At 43.0% G+C, this 19,852-nt stretch overlaps 1 protein-coding gene across 1 annotated transcript in view; it reads left to right on the top strand.

The window, feature by feature from the left end:
• The window catches only part of DNAH1 (dynein axonemal heavy chain 1), a 132,761-nt gene that overhangs the window by 44,609 nt on the left and 68,300 nt on the right, over positions 1 to 19,852 (top strand). The window contains exons 17-29 of the mRNA XM_038408554.2: positions 187 to 328; positions 1,482 to 1,637; positions 3,235 to 3,433; positions 4,445 to 4,698; positions 5,493 to 5,705; positions 10,856 to 11,020; positions 12,129 to 12,250; positions 12,917 to 13,022; positions 14,609 to 14,788; positions 15,596 to 15,736; positions 16,880 to 17,043; positions 17,883 to 17,996; positions 18,889 to 19,077. Coding sequence (XP_038264482.1) covers positions 187 to 328; positions 1,482 to 1,637; positions 3,235 to 3,433; positions 4,445 to 4,698; positions 5,493 to 5,705; positions 10,856 to 11,020; positions 12,129 to 12,250; positions 12,917 to 13,022; positions 14,609 to 14,788; positions 15,596 to 15,736; positions 16,880 to 17,043; positions 17,883 to 17,996; positions 18,889 to 19,077 — 2,145 coding nt within the window. The remainder of the gene's footprint in view (positions 1 to 186; positions 329 to 1,481; positions 1,638 to 3,234; positions 3,434 to 4,444; positions 4,699 to 5,492; positions 5,706 to 10,855; positions 11,021 to 12,128; positions 12,251 to 12,916; positions 13,023 to 14,608; positions 14,789 to 15,595; positions 15,737 to 16,879; positions 17,044 to 17,882; positions 17,997 to 18,888; positions 19,078 to 19,852) is intronic.

The following is a 19,852-nucleotide window of genomic DNA, read 5'->3' as shown; positions in this document are numbered from 1 at the left end:
GACACTGCATATCAAATAACAGAACACCAAAAATATGCTTTGAAACCATGCACATTTCTGTAGCTGGTCAGCCTCCTTCATCAGTTTGATCGGGTTATCTAATTATTATGCTCATTATCATTCCAATAATAGGCCTCAGGTTGCTGCTTCTCATCTTTTTTGTATTCTCATTCCATCTGAGCTCAGGTGGGCTGCGAGCAACTGGCCTCTAAAAATCGCCACTCAAATGGATATGATTCGGCAGCAGCACCTGGAAGATGAGGAGAGGTTCCGCAAAATTCAGCTCATGGATCAGAACAACTTTCTGGAACGGCTGGATGGTCTGCAGGTACTAATAGTCCAGCTCTAGGGGAGGCTGTCCTGAGCCAGCCCTAATCACGAAGACTTGAAATCATTGCTGTCGGTTAGCTGGGATATCTTCAGAAGCATTTGCAATTCTAAGATCAATAGTAGGGCCAGTTAAATTTTTTTTTCTAAAAACTGCTTTTGGATGAGAAATTGTTTGAATTCCATGGAAAACTTTTATTTTTCATGGAGAAACTGAATGCTCGAAAACAGAAATATTTTTATTCTGAAATGATGTTGCGGTGCCTCGAGGAGCTGCTATGGGCTGAGCTCCCCAGCTTGACTTCATCTCCCATGATGCACCACCTCTCCTCAACAGCAGGGAAGACAATGGTGTACCACAGGAGCTCTAGGCTGGGTTCCATGTCCAGACTAGATAGGAGAATGAGACTATGAGACACCTGAACCACAACTCCCATGAGATGCAATGGCAGTGTTTCAAAATCAAATATTTAAGATTTGATTTTTCACCAAAAACTTGAAATTATCCATAGGAAAAACTCCCCATTTTTGGATCAGCTCTAATCAATGTCCGAACTGATTTCAAAGACTCTCTCCAAATGGATATCACTAGGGGTACTGGGTTGAAATTAAGCAAAGAATTTCGTAACAGTGACGACTGGTTGGCTGTGGAATAGTCTACCAAAGGAAGTGATAGCAGCCCTGATACTTTAGTTTATTAAAAAAGATTGGACAGGACCCTGGAGAATATAATATAGGGAACAATTTGGGGGGTGGAAAAAATGACATAGTAGATCTTTCATTTTAATTTCTGTGGTTCCATGTTGCTGGCTGTACAGCTCAGTATAGATAAATTTGGGCATGGACTGATGGGTGGGTGGCAATCAATTGCAAGAGGAAGAGGCAGGCGGCGCCCACATTTGTTCTTTCTGTCAGCTGATCTTGATCCAAGCTTATCATTGCCTCCTCACCAGCTTCTCTGTGGCCTGAAGAGAGCTAGAATTAGAGTACGGGAGAGAGAATATGAAATTTAAAATGGGCTTTAGTGAGAGCTGTCCGATTCTCTGCATGCTGGAGAGCAACAAAGAGTAGACAGTGAAGCTGAGATTCTAGAAAGCAGCATTCAGTGTTTTGAGCCTGAGTTCCACATACTGCACCTGCCTTTTCTTTTCCAGCTGGTCGTGGCTGGATTTTCTGTCCATGTGGACATTACCCGAGCACATGAGATAGCAAATGAAGCAAGAAGGGTCAAGAAGCAGTTGAAGGAGTCTCAGCAGATGGCACTTCTTTATAACAACAGGGAGCGGATATTTGGATTGCCAGTTACTAATGTAAGTGTCAGATCATAGGTTCTTTTGTGTTAGGCTCTGTGCAAACAACAGGCCCTTGACCCTGACTGGGGCCTTTGGGTGCTACTGCAATGCAGTAAAATAAATCCCCTAGGTAATAACATCCCAATTGTGAGAGAAGGAAAGAAATGATTTAATCTACCATTCTGGCTTATGCATCAGTTCTTTCGTCAATTAGAGAGGACCAGCAGTCCATTCTGATGGTCACTCCATTCCAATGCTCTCTGCTCATCTCTTCTATGCTGTGGAAGAGGTGGCCCAAGAAGACATGGAAGGGTGAGCAAGTTCATAGGACATTTAATAGACACTTCTGTGGCTGAGCTCTACCTATCCATGCTCCTGGATAAAGAGTTCATAGGGCAGTGGTAGCCAGGGGTATGGGAGGCTTGGCTCCTGGATCTTAAAGATGGTAATGCTCATGAACTAGCAATTAGTTATATTCATTACTGTTGGAGAGTTACTGCACAGAATATCCACTGAATGCATCCTATGAAGTGAGCTGTAGCTCATGAAAGCTTATGCTCAAATACATTTGTTAGTCTCTATGGTGCCACAAGTACTCCTTTTCTTTTTGCAAATACAGACTAACACGGCTGCTACTCTGAAACCGCACAGAATATGGGCATGACTGGCTGTAATTACTTATATCACTAGTGGTTTATAGTCACATGTACAGAAAAGTGAATTTGGAAGGCAGTGTTTTGTCTTACGGTAATAATTTTAGTCACAAACACTAGTGGCTTTAGCTACCCATAAATGCTAATGCACATTTTCTCTCTCTCTTTCATTTATGGCTATTGAGTAAAATTATTTTCTCTAATAATTTTCTGTATCTTAAGTTTCAATAGCTTAGTGTGAATATTTTCTTTACTGTTACATCCACAGTTGCAACTTGGGTCCTTAACAGGTACATCCTCAAGATCTGTATGGGTCCATTGCATCCACAAAAAATCTCATATTACTGATGCGACAGAGCATTTGCAAATGAAAATCAGCTAACTGCTCATCAGACTAAGTGTTTGCATGCACGGATATGGGCTTCTGCAGGTGCAACTCGAATGTATGCATTTTGGGTGGCATGCCTGATGCTCCCTCCTTTGAGAAGTTGGCACTAAATGTCATAGGAATAAATTAAGTCATGGTTTTAACTTGGATTGCAGTTAAATGGAATTGTGCCCATGTATGTGAGGTTGAATTTGGCCCAGAGGGCCTTTGCTTTTCTGTGTTTGTCCTGTCTCTATCCACAATTCTGTTTTGTTTCATGACTGATTAGTAAGGGCTAGGTTGTGCCTTGGGAGAGCAAAGGGTCTGCGCCGTCCAAGCATCCCCAGGGTTGTAAGTCTCCTGAGAGGGAGCAAGCTGGAAGTGGCCCTGTGCCTGGCTGCTCTGGCTAGCAGTGTAGAGGGGAGCCAAATAAATCATCTTAAAGGATATTGGACCATGTTCATTCCCCTTGCTTACTCAGGAGCTCCAGGTGGGATTGTGCCTTTTTGCCAGGGCCATGTGGTTCTGTAAAATATGAGCCAGTTAGAGGAAAATATGCCCATTGTTCATTAAAACTTTTTTTTTCTTCACAAAGTATGATAAACTGTCCAGGATGGTTAAGGAATTCCAGCCATACTGGGATCTTTGGACCACAGCATCAGACTGGATACGCTGGTCTGAGAGCTGGATGAATGACCCCCTCTCTGCAATTGATGCTGAACAGCTAGAGAAGAATGTCAATGAATCCTTTAAGACCATGCACAAGTGTGTGAAGCAGTTCAAGGATGTTCAAGGTAACTGGGAGAGTTTGGTTTGTGCACCCCAGCACACAAGGCTATGAGGAGTGTCGTGAAAACCTCATTCCTGTGATTCATCAGTTTATCCCATATGTGTTCTGTGTGAAGTGAGCTTGGGTGGTCATATGCAGCTCTGCAGATTTGTGAAAAACTGCTTCAAGTAAATGCCCCCAACCCCCAAAAAAATTAAAAGAGATTTAAATTTGTAGGTAAACTTCCCCATGTCCCAGTCCAGGATTCCAAAAGATGCAGTCTTCTGAAGTAGTTCTAAAACCATCTTCCAGTTGGATTAGAGTGAAATATATTCTGCAGTGGGAGATTTCGATTCATCCTTTTAAACTTGATCTCTCTCCTCAACAATGCAGTGAATCATCCCCAGTGAAGGAGGTGGTGAGTGGATGTGTGAGTGAATATGACTCATGATAAGTGGAAGCAATAAGAATACCTGCTTTTGATCTTTTCATTCCACTGCTCCTCCAGGATATAGTACAATATCCACTAAGGCCATCAGTCTGCCAGTCCTTATGTGACACATAACAGGGAGTCCAAGGTTGTTGCACTTCCGATGCAAGTGCAACCAGAGGCCACACTTAGCTGCAATTAAAGTTAAGCCCTAGATGTAATTGACATACTAGATAGAAGTACTACTAAATTTCATGGCCTTTGCATGCTTGCTGCCTTACTCTAAAGGTGCTAGAAAAGTGCAGGGTGTGGGCAGTGAATAGATGTGTCTGAGGAGACATGTGGTTTCCCATATGCAAATATGGCACTTGATTATGCTCCTCCCTTTTTGGCCTTATTCCTGCTATGAGGCAGCATCTTCATTAATGCAAGCTTGGGTTCAACAATGCTCCCTATCCTGCTGTTCGCTTTTTGCATTGTCAGAAAGCACAGCACCGCTCACCTGCATTGTTCAGAATCCAGCTCTATATGAAGCAGCATCCTCCACCCATCATCTCATTGTTGCTGATGTTATCTTTTTTGGGTTTTTTTCCCTACTCCTTTAAGCATGCCAGGATGTAGCTGTGGAAATCCGAGGCAGGACTGAAGAATTCAGACCATATATCCCCCTGATTCAGGGCCTGCGCAATCCTGGCATGCGGAACCGGCACTGGGAGATGCTTTCCAAGGAGATCAACATCAATGTTAAGCCCAAGGCCAATCTGACATTTTCTCGCTGTCTGGAGATGAAGCTGCTGGATCACATTGACAGCATTGCCAAAATAGCTGAGATAGCGGGCAAGGAGTTCTCCATTGAGAATGTGAGGAGAGCATCTAATGAGGGTTTCCTTTCAGTGTCATAGTTCATGCCCCAAAGTTGTCTCTAGATGGAAGCTTTCCTTATGACAACTCCATGTTTCATGAGCATTAAAATTCTCTCTGAGTGTTACAGAAATCCCAGAGAAAAGCAGAATGCAGCTGAGAATCTTGGCATCCTCACATGACTGGACAAATCCTCTATATCTGTGTCAGGGAGATTAGACATTGGTATGGTGAATCAGCTACCATACAATGTGTGTATGAAAACAGGGGAGAGGATTGGATGGCTCAGTGGAGTCATTGGTTATATAGATATAGTCTTTCATCTTCACGTCTCCAGTTCAAATAGGGCCTAAAATGGTCAGGACTGAAAATAACTTTTTCTTCTGTGAAATGGGTTTGTGAGTTCAGCCCACTTCCCAGTGGGCAGATATCCATACTGCAAAAGCCACAATTACCATGGTCTCTAACGGCGCTGTACTGCCAGACTCAGTGGAGGTGCCATGGCATCAGTGGGCATGGAAATGAAGTTACTTTCTCTTCCTTGAAGGTGGTCCTTGAGGAAAGGGTTGAGGCTCTTTGGATGGGGCAGAGGAAATTTGTGCTGCTGCTGAATGTTATGTGGATTAAATAGATGGCTGTAGTTTCCAGTGTGGAAACCAGCACCTTTCACAGGAACTAACATTCACCTAGTTTTTTAAATGATGGTGTTTGAGAGACATGTAAATGGAGGAAAGCATTATGCAATGTCCATGTACTGAAACCTAAGGTTAAATTGCTTCTCCTCATTTCCCAGGCACTTGATAAGATGGAGAGCGAATGGGTCTCCATCCTGTTTAATGTACTGCCCTATAAAAAGACAGAAACCTTCATTCTGAAGAGCCCTGACGAAGCTTCACAGCTCCTAGATGATCATATTGTCATGACTCAAAGCATGTCCTTCTCACCATTCAAGAAACCCTTTGAAGACCGGATGAACACTTGGGAAACCAAACTGAAGATGACACAGGTACCAATTTTCCACCTGCTGCCATGTGGTCAGGGGAGGGATTGGGGCTTTTCAACAATTTTTGAATAGAAAGAATATGCAGTTGCAACTAAGGAGCTTGATGATATGTAGTTATCCACAGCACATCTGTGCTCAGGGCGTCAGAGGGGCTCTCATAATCCTTCTGCCCTTCAATGGGACGAAGATACTACCCTGGGTATAGTTCCTCTCACAGTGAATAGTTCTATTCACTTGCATAGTAGTTAGCACTTTGCCTAGTGATATTCAGGCCCTACCATAGTCAAACTGCATGTTAAGGGATTGATTCTGCAAAGTGCTATGCATTCTTGTCCTGATCCTGCAAAGCACTTAAAGCACATGCTTAACTTTTATTAGCAGATGAATAGTTCCATTGAACTTTAATGGTCTACATACATGCTTAAAGTTAGGTACATTCTTAAGTACTTTGCTGGTTCCAGGGTAGAAGAGAATGTTGAGCACCTAACAGGGATCACACTCTACTTGATGTTAGTTGTAGATGGGAGCAGGAAAAAAATCCTAATTAGCTAATGTTTGTAGAGTGCTTTGTAAATTCTAGAAGTAGCAGCATTGTTGTTTATTGTTTATAATTATTTCATTTTACTTATGGGAGCTTACCTGCCCATGTATGATTGGGCAAGGGGTTGTCAAACCTGCTGTATTTGGCTAAGAAGGACACACAAAGGCACCCTTGACCCTATGGAAGCAGGTGATGTGGGAATCTGGCTATATATATATATATAGTGTGTGTGTTAGTGTGTATTTTGGCTGTTACACTGTGTATATGTTTATCCCTGGCTGCTGTTCTTCCTTTATGCCATTTATTCCTGTCACTAAAGGTACAGGGCTCCACAGAGTGATTGCACTGATATTTCTCAAGGATAGCAAAACTTCTCCATGTATTTCTCCTTTCTCTGATGTAGCAAAAACAGTCTCTGAAGTCCTGAGAGTGAGGCAGATGGCCTTTTAGAATTGAGTGGATCTAAGGGTTGATCAACTTAGTTATTACCAGATGTACTTGTCACATTGGCTGGAGTGTTTCACAACTGAGTGCCAACCTCAGGGCAGACTGTCAAAAAGCAGGGCAGACACCCCAAACAGATTATATGTCTTTTCATTAGAGTTCATCAATCCAGTAACAAATGTGAACTCCTGACGCACTATAAAGTCTTACCATAGAGTCACTGACAGTCCTCTTGGGCATTCCAGGCAGCTTGCCTGGGTGTCAAGATAGGACTTAGTGATAGTTGGTTGTCAATACACCAAAGATCACATAAAATTCAGGTTGCTTCCAGTACCAAAAGACCAGTCACTTACTCCCAGGTCAGTTTGTACCTCAGATCTCACACCAAAGACAATAACTGTAGCCAATCCTATAGTAAACTAATCAAGGGATTCTTAACTAGAAAAAAGAAATGAGAGAATTATTTACAGGTTAAAGCAGGCAAACACATACAGAAATGAGTTACTGTCTAGAGTTTTAAAAGATGACAGAGATGTAGCAATTTGTCACACTGAATGTCTTTTGGGGCTAACCCAGGTTGACTCTGGGGATCTCTGCTTCGGTTTCCTAGCTCCAGCCCTGTGAGAGTCCAAACAGCGAAGAGATGAAACATTTTTACATCAGATATCTTTATTTCCTTCTTCCAGAATTCAAGCTGATGGGGCGACTTCTTTTGCACTAGCCTGTGCAAGGATGATTTAGCAAAGTCTTTGTATTGTGACTTCCACAATGGCCCATTTAGGTTTGATAGCCCTTCCTGATGGGCAAGAGGTAATACCTTTCATAGGGATTTAACACTAGGTAAAGTTTCTTATTTGGTGAGTTACATAATTCAGAACAAACATTTCATAGCTCTATAGCAAACACTTAAGTATTACCTTATAGCATGGGCAACAGACATTGTAAGTAGGATTAATACATGTAGCAACTTCCAAGCATTTTGTAAAATCTAAAGCCACTGTTATATATCCCATACCCATCTTAGCCATACTAACATACACTGCACTGGTTTCCAGGGATGAATTTTTCAGTGCTCAGCTGAGGCCTACAGCCTCGGTAAGAGCTGGCATTTTGTCTGCCAGCGTCACAGTATGGACTATATTTAATTGGGGTTGCTTTAGACTATTTAAAGACCATCTACACATTAAAAATACGTGGTAAATTCCATGAGAATTACTGTGGGATTCTATCCATGGAAATTCTAAAAGATTTCCTTATTGATGGGTTCACAACCAAAGCCAAAAGGGGAAAGCTTTGAAAATCTCAGTCTAGGAGATTTGGCCACTAAATTCCTAGTAATTTTAATTGGAAATGGATATCCAAATCCCTTAAATGACTTTAAAATCTCGTATTTAGTGGGTTTCAACTTCATCTACACATTTATTTTATGTATAACTTTGTGAGTGCTCACAGAAGCCTCTCTTTGGCCTGTCTTTATAAAAAAGACACTTAATTATACACCTGTCTGCCCATGCAATATGAAGAACAGTGAGTAAAGTGAACCTGAGAGATCAGCTGCCAGTGAAGTTGAGTGCTCAGCACTTCTGAAGATCAGGTCCCTGTGCTGTGCTTTTCTGTTTTTAACCTGGTTAAAACACTTTGCTAAATTTTTTTTTAAATTAAAGATTGGGGCCCTCCTGTCTCTACGTAGCTACTTTGTCCAGCTGCTCATATAATGCGTTATCCTGCATCACTGAAGTTAATGGGAGTTTGGCCACTGATTTCTGTGGGAGCTGGATCAGGCCTACAGGCCCAAACTGTGCCATTCTTACTCACACTGAGCAGTGCCTTGCGCCATGAAGTCTCATTGATTTCCATAGGGTTATATATGGCATACGGTGCTAATCACTGTGAGCAAGTCTGGCACAGGCTGGCCCATTGTTTTTTCCATAGTTCCCTTAACTCAATATTTTCCTTCTTCCTAAATTACCACGAGGGATGGTATTTTTAAAAGTGCTCAGTCTTGGTTTAATTCTTCTAATGGGAGCAGAGTTCAGCCAGTGCTGGCTCTTCTGTAGATCCCCTCCGAAGGGGTTGTAAGGAAATGACCCTTGCTCTTTATACCTGTAGAAGCTTCTGTCAGGGTATGGCTGGCACTGCTGTTCTTGATGTATTCACACTCTCAACAAGTCATCAGGTTGAATTCACTTGCTCCTCCTCTTATATACATGGAGGATTTTGTTAGGATGAACAAATGGTTATTACAGACACAACTGATTTTTCCAGAGTGAATACATTGTTTAGCATACGTTCCATTGTGTTCAGCTTGGTGCTCTGGAAGACCCTAGGGTGAAGTTTCTTAGTGTTAAAACCCAAGTCACATAACACTTAGGAGCTTCTTCCTGAAGGCTGCCATCTGCCTGAAGAGTGGCTTTGTTTGAGAGATCAGCAGTAGGAGATGGTCCAGTGAAGAGGCAGTAAACAGGCCCTGTCTAAACTAAAAATAACCCATGTTTAAATGTGGCCAACAAACATGGTTGTGACTAAATCATGTTATAACATGACTTATTGTTGCCTGTATGGACAGGACCATGTTTTAATTTAAGAATCTTCCTGGGTTAATATGTGGTTCTTTAACCTCAATATAAGATGGCATTTTTTTCCTGCCACACAGCTGAGGAAAAAACAGAGTTTGACTGCATCTATGTTTAATCACTTCTTTGTAATTTTTGTCCCTCTGTTAGCCCCTGAGGCTGCATTGAGCATGTTCTCTCCCCAACCCTGGTGCAGCTCCTCCAGTGCTAGCGATGGCAGGAGCACTGCTGTGGGTCAGATTCAGGCATTCTTATCACTGTGTCATTGACAGCTGCTCTGATCAGGGTTGGCTGACACAGTAAGTAATAAAACCAGCAATATCTGGTCCACAGTAGCAGGTGCACCATTGCTAGAGTTGAAGGGGCTGTCCTGATGCCAGAGAAGCACAAGGAGAATTTAAGAAAATCTGCATGTCGACGCAACCTTCAGTATATATTGCCAGCAGCTGAAAGCATGTCACATCCTAGGGACACTCTACAAAGCTTTGCAGGATTCTATGGAGCTTGGAACATCAAGTAAATGAACACTGAACAATGAGAAGTTATTTCCATGTCTTAGTGGGTTCTTGAACACGGTGTTCTGAATCCTTTTCAGGCAGTATTTCCTATGTGCTTTCTTATCTTAAATACTTGGAATTTATCCAAATATTTGATTTGAAATGTTCTTAATTGAAGTTTTCATTGAGCATTGTATGGACAAGGTCAGATTGAGCTGTTATTGGCAGGAACTATGTGCCAGCACTTCTCTGGTAGCCATATCAGATTCTGCAGAATTTAAGCTTTCATCTTAAAACATAGTAAAAACTTTGCACTTTCTGTTGCAAAGATAACCACCTTAGGACTAGTTTCAGAGTAGCAGCCATATTAGTCTGTATCCGCAAAAAGGAGGACTTGTTGCACCTTAGAGACTAACAAATTAGTCTCTCTGGAGCAGCAATGCACCCCATGGGGATTTGATTTCTAAAGTTCACTGTGTTGCACATTAATTGGTCCGTGTAGCCCCTGCTGGTATGCAGAAAAGGTTCCCTGGCATGCCTTAACGTAGTACTGTTTGAAACAGCACTTTGTTAAAGCACACTAGGGAATCTTTAGTGCACACCAGCAAGGTCTGCACACACCAATTAATACACAACACATTAGTGTGCTCTAGAAATCACACCCCATAGGGTGCATTACCCCATCATGTAGACAAGCCCTTAATGTGACCTGATGTTGTCCTGTGGTCTACAGGCAGACGGAAGGAATAGCTCTAGCAGCTTAATGCTGCACCGTTAAGTCTGTGGCTGTTTTAATATTTATTTCAATGAGAGAAGGATAGGGCCTATGTATAGATGTGAATCGCCCCCATTCATCCTAATGGTGCCTGTTAATAAGAATTTAAATGTCAATGTTGTTAGCAATGAAAAATAATAGGTAATTATTTTAGTAGAAACAACCAGCTGCTCTGGGTGGATTTTAGTATTGTGGGTGATGTTTTAGGAGAAGATCACCTTTCTTATTTCCAATCTGAGCCCAGGGCATGTAGAGAGGAACTGTTTTAGCAACTTTACTTATTGCAGTAGGCCTCTTGACCTGATTACATGACTTCCCACCAGGATGTCCTAGAGGAGTGGCTGACATGCCAGCGCTCCTGGCTATACCTGGAGCCCATCTTTAGCTCAGAGGACATCAATAGACAGCTGCCAGTAGAAAGCAAACGCTACCAAACTATGGATAGAACCTGGAGGAAGATCATGAAGAATGCTAATGAGAACAGAGAGGTGAGGCTGGGTGTGCTCACATGGCATGTGTGTGTATGTTTGCATGTGCACACTTGTATACTGCATGCACACATCTTTGCCTGGGTATTACTATCTTAGCTTCTTGAGTATAAATTACAATTGAATCCTTTTTTTCCCTCTTGCATTCTCTGTTCACCTGCTTAGATTGCAGACTCCTCTAGGTAGAGACCATGGGCCAAATTCAGTCCTGTTAGAAACAGATTCAGCGATAGTGATTTACCTGCAATTGTGCACTCTTATTCCAAAGCTACATTTGTCTCCTTTTTCTATACTTGTCTGTAAAAGCACCGTGCACAGGTATGGCACTGCATGAATAATACCCTTGGTCAGGGAAGCTTGCTAAGATTCTTCTTTTAAAATGCTGTTTACAGAGGCTGGGGGTGTTTCTAAACTGTGTGCTGAGCCACTAGCCACAGCTCTGGCACTTCAGTAACTTGCCCACATTTCCACCTCCCCATCAAGGGTGAGCTGCAGAAACCACCTGAGATCTGCCCCACGGTATGCAGTGGGGCGCAAAGTCTGTTGTTTCCCCCTACCTTCCTATACAGCAGAGCCACAGCCTTTAATTTGCTTTGGGTCCTTACAAATAGGGCATCTCGTGACTTGTTCTGCGGGCTAATTCTGTCTGGTGCTTTTGCAGCATGACCTGGCTCTATCCCACCACCCACCTCCTGGTGCCTGATTCCCACTTTCACTTCCACCCACCACCTGGCTTCCTCCCCTCACCCCACACTCTGCCTCCTCAGCCCCATTCCCCTGATGCTGGTACCACCATTCTGCACTCTCCTGCTGTCCGGCCCTTTCCTCCACAGAGACTGTCATTGTTTGTATTCAGTGTTTGAATGTTGATCATCACTGTTTGGTATCTGGACAAATCCAAAAATGTAGATTTGTCTTATCTCTGAATGTAACTGCCTCTCCTCCCCACAAAGCTTGTGTCTCTGTAGAGCCATGTGAAAAAGCTCCTGTGAATGAATCTCTTTGAGTCCAGCAATAATATCTCTCTGTAGCCAACTTGCCTCCACTGTGTTTATCTAACTAGGACTTAATATACTGATGCTTTTTTTGATGTTCATGTTCTTTCCAGGTGATTTCCCTGTGTCCTGATCCCAGGCTGCTGGAGAGCCTTCGGAAATGTAATCAGCTACTTGACCTTGTGCAGAAAGGGCTGAGTGAATACCTAGAAACCAAGAGAGGATCTTTCCCCAGGTAATCCCAAGACTGAAGGCCATTCTTAGGTGTGAAGTCAGAGAATCACTCTGATTACGGGGTCCGGGAACAAGTGCATCATTCTTTCTCATCCAAAGCACAATCTCATGGAACTCCTATGAGTTTGCAGATCTCAAGGAGGCTGCTTCCTTTTGATGGAGGAAAAAATAGGGTAGACTGTGTGGAAGTGACAACGTGCCATGGCCCAGGGTTGAGGCGGGGGTAGTCTGATAGCATCGCCACATGCCTGCACCTTTAAACATCAGCATGAGGAAGGGGGGATGAAGTGAAATGAGGGTAAATTAAATACTTTGGGCCTTATTCTTTTTAGATCTACACCCAGAGTAGTGTTTATTGCAGTACAAAATGGGAGTAAAATACTGCCATTCTGATTGGGTGTCATTTTACACCCACTCTACACTGGTATAAATGACTGTTCCAGGGGAAGGACATCAGAGAGTCAGGCCATTTTGTGGCAGAGAGACTCTCATTTAACTGGACTATGGTCACTGCTCTTCTGCACCAATGCAAATAATGGATGCTGACCAGCAAGATATCTTGAAGACCACCTCAATTGCTCTCACCAAAATCTCAGGACTGTTGCCCAGTACTGCCAGGACTGAGCACCAAACCACAGAGCATAGACCAAAATATCTCTGTTTTCAGATTCTACTTCCTTTCGGATGATGAGCTGCTGGAGATACTGTCTCAGACAAAGGACCCCACTGCTGTACAGCCTCACCTCCGCAAATGCTTTGAGAATATTGCATGGGTAGGTAAAGCAAGCTATTTCCTCTGGGGCTAGCAGGCATGTCTTGATGTTGGGAGTCACGTATTATGGAAATGTAGAGCAATTCTCAAGCATTGCAATAAGGGGAGGAGTAGGGTAGGACACAGGCTCGCTGCTTTGTGAAGACAGCACCTGGATTCTTTCAAATAGCCTCTACATCTCCATGTGAAAGAGAAGAGTTGAACTGGCTTTGTTCTCTTCTAAACTGCAGTAAGGTTGCAGATAGTTTTAAATTCTACACTTTTCCTCGGTTGTGATTATCATTAAAACGCATCTCCAACATTCTCAGTGGAGACATATCCACACCACCACCACAGCTGGTCGCCTTGTTGGTAGTCTCAGGAGATGCCAAGAACTGAACGGTCCACAGAAGTTGAATTACCCTCTTGGTCCTGGGTGTCCCACCTAAATCAGGGTTGAAGGTCACTAGCCCGGTCATATAGGGGAAGCTTACACAGCTGATTTGCCTGTTTTATTATTTCTAGAACAATAGCTCTCGACCTTTCCAGAATACTGTACCCCTTTCAAATGTCTGATTTGTCTTGTGTACTCGAAGTTTCACCTCACTTAAAAACTTACAAAATCAGACATAAAAATACACAGCACACTATTACTGAAAAATTGCTGACTTTCTCATTTTTACCATATAATTATAAAATAAATCAGTTGGAATATAAATATTGTATGCACATTTCAGTGTATAGTATACAGAGCAGTATAGACAAATCATTGTGTATGAAATTTTAGTTTGTACTGACTTCATTAGTGCTTTTTGATGTAGCCTGTTGTAAAATTAGGCAAATATCTAGATGAGTTGATGTACCCCTAGAAGACCTTTGAGTACCCCCAGGGATACATGTGGCCCTGGTTGAGAACCACTGTAGTAGAAGACTTCAAACTCCAGGACTATCAATCCCACATCTCAGACCAGTGCTAAAAATACATCTGATAGTCACTAGCCTGGGAATAAGTGGAAAGGAAGCTTACTTGGGGGTCTGATGCAAAGCCCCTTGGAATCATTAGACAGACTTCCATTGACTTCTTTGAGCTTTGCATTCGGTCCTTACACTTTTATCCTTAACCCTGGGGACAGTGGAAGAACAGAATTGAGAGTAAAAAGGATTTACTGATTCCTAGCCATGCAATGAGATGAATTCATCCCATATGTAATTTGTTTCACTTCGTTCAAGTTATACCAGAGATGAAGTTGGGCCCCATGTTGTCATATAATCCTCTTTCACTTCATGGAGAGACATGCTGATTTTGCATATGTATAGTACATTTATTATCAGTAACCACAACCAAATTGTGGGCAGATCTGTAAGTAGCCTAAATCAATGTAGCTCTATTGACCTGAATGGAGCTACACAGCAGACAGTCTGGTCCTGTGTGGTTATTTTTGCTGTAGACCTGGAAGCACAGCTGTTTTACTGTCAGTAGGACAAAAATATTACACATATTCATATTGAAACAATGTCTCAATTCCTTGTGTCTTGACCTATGTTGATAGGAAGGCAGGGATAGGATGGAAACTCTCCACTAATATCGTGCTTTGATTCCCCCATTAGCTGCTCTTCCAGGAGGACCTACAGATCACACACATGTACTCTGCAGAAGGGGAGGAAGTGAAGCTGTTTTTCCCCATTTATCCCACTGGCAATGTGGAGGACTGGCTGCTGGAAGTCGAGAAATCTATGAAGGCCAGCGTGCGGGACAATATTGAAAGATCGATCAGAGTTTATCCAAATGTGAGACTCTTATACCCCATGCTGTTCTTCTGCTCTTTACCTGCTAATACAGATGGAGTTCAACAGGTGGCATTTGGCATGTCCTGGCTCAAGAGGAAGTGACCGCCAGCAGAATTGTTTTTCTTACTCCCTACAGTTTTTATAGTGTAGCCTTTGACCGTGCTATATGATTCCATTTCTATTCCTTGTTCTGTTCTGCTCTCTCCTTGGGATAGGGCTCCCTCTTCTTATCTTTTCCTCCAGTGCTTGGGTCAATCACGCAGTGCAAAGAGTTGGTAGTGGTAACATAGGGCCAGATTAATTCCTGAGGCCAATGGATGTACACCAGGGATGAATCTCAGCCATATGTTTCTATGGACGCAGGTAGACAATCAAGATCACACTGTAGTTGGTGGTTGGGAGAAACGAAGGTAAAAAGAGATGGGGCATCAGAAATCTCAGGCATTATTATACTCTAGGAATCTGATGCTCCAATAAACTGGAATTCGCTGTAGGATTGGAAGCTTGTTCTGCTGGTTCCCATGGATTCTCAGTCTTCACCTGCCTTTGGCAGTTCTCCACATCTTGTATAGCCCAATGATCTGTTGCAGAGAAGGCACCTAAGCATCCATTATCTGGACACCTAGCATCTTAGGGAAGCTTTTTCATAGCATCTGGAGAAAATAGGGTAGACAACTAAGTAGAAATTGTTATATCTGACATGGAATTGGATAGGTTTGAGGCATAGGGGATGAGGCAAGGGATCATGAAAGAAAAGATATTCATAGTGCCTATTACCAGTATAATGTATGTGTGTTTTTTTTAAAGACACCACGTTGTTCATGGGTCTTGCAATGGCCTGGGCAGGTGACCATTGCTGGATGTCAAACTTTCTGGACAAAGGAAGTATCTGAGGCCCTGGAGGCTGGGGATTTGTCCACCAGACTGTTTCCACAGCTGAGTGCTCAGGTAGGAAAGATGAATAAGTGCAGACCAGGTTTAGATTTCTCCACACAGAGACCTGGTCTTTTATCACCTTCTACATGTAAAACAGTTCTGACTTCAAATCAGTCAACAGCCATCACCTGAGATACTGATGCATCAGTATCTAGAGAAATTTTTCAAAGTTAGGTCAATTGTTTTCAACAGCATGTTACATTAGTATGTGAAATAACTGAACTCCAAAGGTAGTGGGAAAAATACTGAATGCAGTAAAATGAGATCTCTGAGAGTTCTGCCATTGTTTTCTTAACCTGCACATAACTCATCAAGCATATGACCTTATCAGAGCTATGTTCCCATAACTTAGTCATGCTCTAGCATGGCACTATGGGATACTGTCCTTCTGGAGGTGTGGTCCTATGTAACAATGGGGTATTTCATCAGTGCACCCACACCCTGCCCTAAGTCACAGTTCAATATCTTATATGAATAGTGATACCTCCCAACATCTGAATGCCTTGCAATCTTGAATGTATTTATTCTCACAATACCCCTCAGAGGCAGGGCAGTGCTATTATCCCATAGTACAGAAGGGAACTGAGGCAGAGAGAGACTGAGTGGCTTGCCTAGTGTCACAAAGGAAGTCTTTGGCAGAGGAGGGAATTGAACCTGGGTCTCCCATGGTCTAAATTAGTGCCCTATCTACTGGACCATTCCTTCCTTTTCTCCTTCAGCCCTCATTTAGTACAGGGGTTCTCAAACTTCATTGCACCGCGACCCCCTTCTGACAACAAAAATGACTACATGACCCCAGGAGGTGGGACCAAAGCCTGAGCCTGCCCGAGCCCCACCCCCCCAGGTGTGGGGGTGGGAGGCGCAAAGCTGAAGCCCAAGGGCTTAAGTCCTAAGCAGGGGGTCTGTAATCTGAGCCCTAGTGCCCAGGGCTGAAGCCCTCGGGCTTCAGCTTCAGCCCCAGTGGTAGGGCTCGGGCTTCAGCCCCATGCCCCAGCAAGTCTAAGCCAGCCCTGGCAACCCCATTACAGTGGGGTCCCTACCCACGCTGAGGTCCCACAGTTTGGGAACTGTTGGTTTAATACTTTGTTGGTTAGAGAATAGAAGTCAGAATGCAGTTCAGGGCCAGTTCTGACTAGCTTCCCTTTCCTTGTACAGCTAAGTGATCTGGTAGCCCTTGTTCGAGGAAAGCTGTCAAGGATGCAGCGAACAGTGTTGTCAGCTCTCATTGTGATTGAAGTCCATGCCAAGGATGTCGCTGCTAAGCTGGTTGAGGAGAATGTGATGAGTGAGAATGATTTTGAGTGGATCTCTCAGCTCAGGTAAGGGAAACAGCCATCAGACCTGGTCTGGATTCCCTGGCCACCATCCATTATCATTACCTATCAGCAGCACCAGTAACATGGAGGGAAATCAAGTGTGTTTGCATAGTGTAAAAAAAAAGGAGTACTTGTGGCACCTTAGAGACTAACAAATTTATTTGAGCTTAAGCTTTCGTGATGAAGTGAGCTCACGAAAGCTTATGCTCAAATAAATTTGTTAGTCTCTAAGGTGCCACAAGTACTCCTTTTCTTTTTGCGAATACAGACTAACATGACTGCTACTCTGAAACTTTGCATAGTGTGTCTATTTAAGACTAATCTTAGAGCCAAGTGGATTGAATGTCTTAGGAGTATATCATAGTCAGTTAAACCATCATGATTGGTCATCTGTAACCCAGCTCATGCCTGCCTCTATCAGGATACATTTAGACAGACCCAGGCTCTGGGGCATTTTCTCCTTGCATGTGATACATGGATTAGACTGTGCCACAACAGTCTAAAGGTCTGCCCATGCCCAGTGAGGAGGCATGATTCTTGACAATGTCATCAGAAGTCCTGACCAGTGAGGATCGTAGACATTCCCATTGCACAGCACCTCCTGCTTACAATTGTTTCCTGGCACCCAGAGAAGTCAGGATTGTCCTTCCAGCCAACGCCACTGCCTTCCTAAAGCAATTACTTATTATCTCTGACCCAGTGCTGAGGTGACACATGATTCCTAGGGCCTGGAGTACAGTGAATTTTATCAGCCACAAACAGTGTCCCTTTTAGCTCTTGCTATTATTGTACCCCTGACAGTACCTGTTTGCCTTTGAGATTCCATTTTCACTCACCATTAGATACTACTGGACAAGGAATGATCTGTACATCCGAGCAGTCAATGCTGAATTCATCTATGGCTATGAATATTTGGGAAACAGTGGACGCCTGGTCATCACACCCCTCACTGACAGGTACAGATTATTCAGAGAATAATAATTAAGCATCTAAGTAATTCTGGGTGAACAGATTTCATTCTGAGTTAAACCCAGGAACTCTCTCTGCCAGGCTTACTCATGCTGAGCAGCACTTAATTACACAAGTAGCTTTGGGACTGTTTGTATAACTGTGTTACTTGAGATGAGGTAGATTGGGCCCTTACTGATGTTGGATCTACAGGATTCCTAATGATCCATGCACCCACCAACCAGTTAAAGATTTATGCTATGGCATGATTCTTAGTGAACTGCTCTGAGACATATAAAAAAATTCATCTGAATTACAAAGGGCTCATTCTATTCTTGGTGATTACACACCCTTGGACAGATAAACCAGTACTATGGAGTATGTGTGTTTCCTAGTAATGATAATAATAATACTTAGCTTTTTTATAGTAATCATACTCCTTACAGACAGACCAACAGACAATGAATTTCCATCAGACTGTACAAAGGTTTAGCCATGCAACTCCCATTAATGTTAACAGAAGCTGCTTAGCTAAATCCCTGTACACTTTGCTAAATATGTAAGTAAAGCTCTCTGAATAATATGGGATGGATTTCCAGTGATCATGCCAGGCAGATAGATAGAACAGATCACCTTAAATAATTAAATAGGATCTTCAGTTCTTAAGCCCAAGTAAAAAGAAAAGGAGTACTTGTGGCACCTTAGAGACTAACAAATTTATTAGAGCATAAGCTTTCGTGAGCTACAGCTCACTATGAAAGCTTATGCTCTAATAAATTTGTTAGTCTCTAAGGTGCCACAAGTACTCCTTTTCTTTTTGTGAATACAGACTAACACGGCTGCTACTCTAAGCCCAAGTAGGAACACTTCTAATGCTCACTGGTTTCTTCATTGCTGTAGGTGCTACTTGACACTTACTGGAGCCCTGCATCTAAAATTTGGAGGAGCACCTGCAGGACCTGCTGGAACAGGCAAAACAGAAACAACTAAAGATCTGGGGAAAGCTCTAGCTATACAGACAGTAGTGTTCAACTGCTCTGACCAGCTTGACTTCATGGCTATGGGAAAATTCCTGAAGGGACTAGCCAGGTGCAAAAAGTGGTTTAGGAAAAATAAATTGCCACCTATGCCTTATAAGTGGGTGGGAGGGGGGAGGTGCTGGCAATCTGGATGAGAGCCTTGGAGTGATAGCTATAAGGAAGAGAGGGGAGCTGTGGCATAGCGTTAAGGCGGAATGAAGAGGGCCTTTCTGCATTGTTTTAATCTAGGAGCTTTGCAGTTCCAAAGCTAATGAGTGATGAGATGGCTGCAGGATGCTAGCCTTATGCCTGTTGGAAGGAAAGATAGAGGCATTGTTGTGCCAGTATAAACGAACAGTTGGATTCTTGTCAAGCAAAAATAAAATGCTTTGCACCATTTTCATTTGAAGCTGTCTATAAATGCTACAAGCTCAAATGTACGTCTTTGACCCTTTGCATACTATCTTACATGTCCGGCTAGGATCAGTCCTCAGCAGAAGAGAACCTGCTGACCATAGCCCTGACTGAGTAGCCAGGAGAGCCTGTTATGGGTCTCAAGGAATCCTTATAGAATTGGCCCCCTGTTCTCTGCATAACGAACAGAGCTGGTCCAATTGTGCATTGCACACGTGTAGACAATGCATTCCAATATCCTTCCCAGACCTTTTTTTGCAAGTAGTTTTATGTCTTTTTTTGAACATCCCTAATGATAAGAGCATCTCTCTCATGCACAGACTTCTTTTCCTGGAATGCAATACAGGCATCTTAGGTGTCTAAATTATGTCAGCTCCACCCACAAAATGAGAGGCTGAGTTGATGTCCCTTTCAATAGCAGGCCTGTAATA

Source organism: Dermochelys coriacea, chromosome 7 (assembly GCF_009764565.3).
Source record: "Dermochelys coriacea isolate rDerCor1 chromosome 7, rDerCor1.pri.v4, whole genome shotgun sequence".
Taxonomy (NCBI): domain Eukaryota; kingdom Metazoa; phylum Chordata; order Testudines; family Dermochelyidae; genus Dermochelys; species Dermochelys coriacea.
Note: the sequence above shows the minus strand (reverse complement) of the source record. Positions and strands in the feature narration are given on the sequence as shown.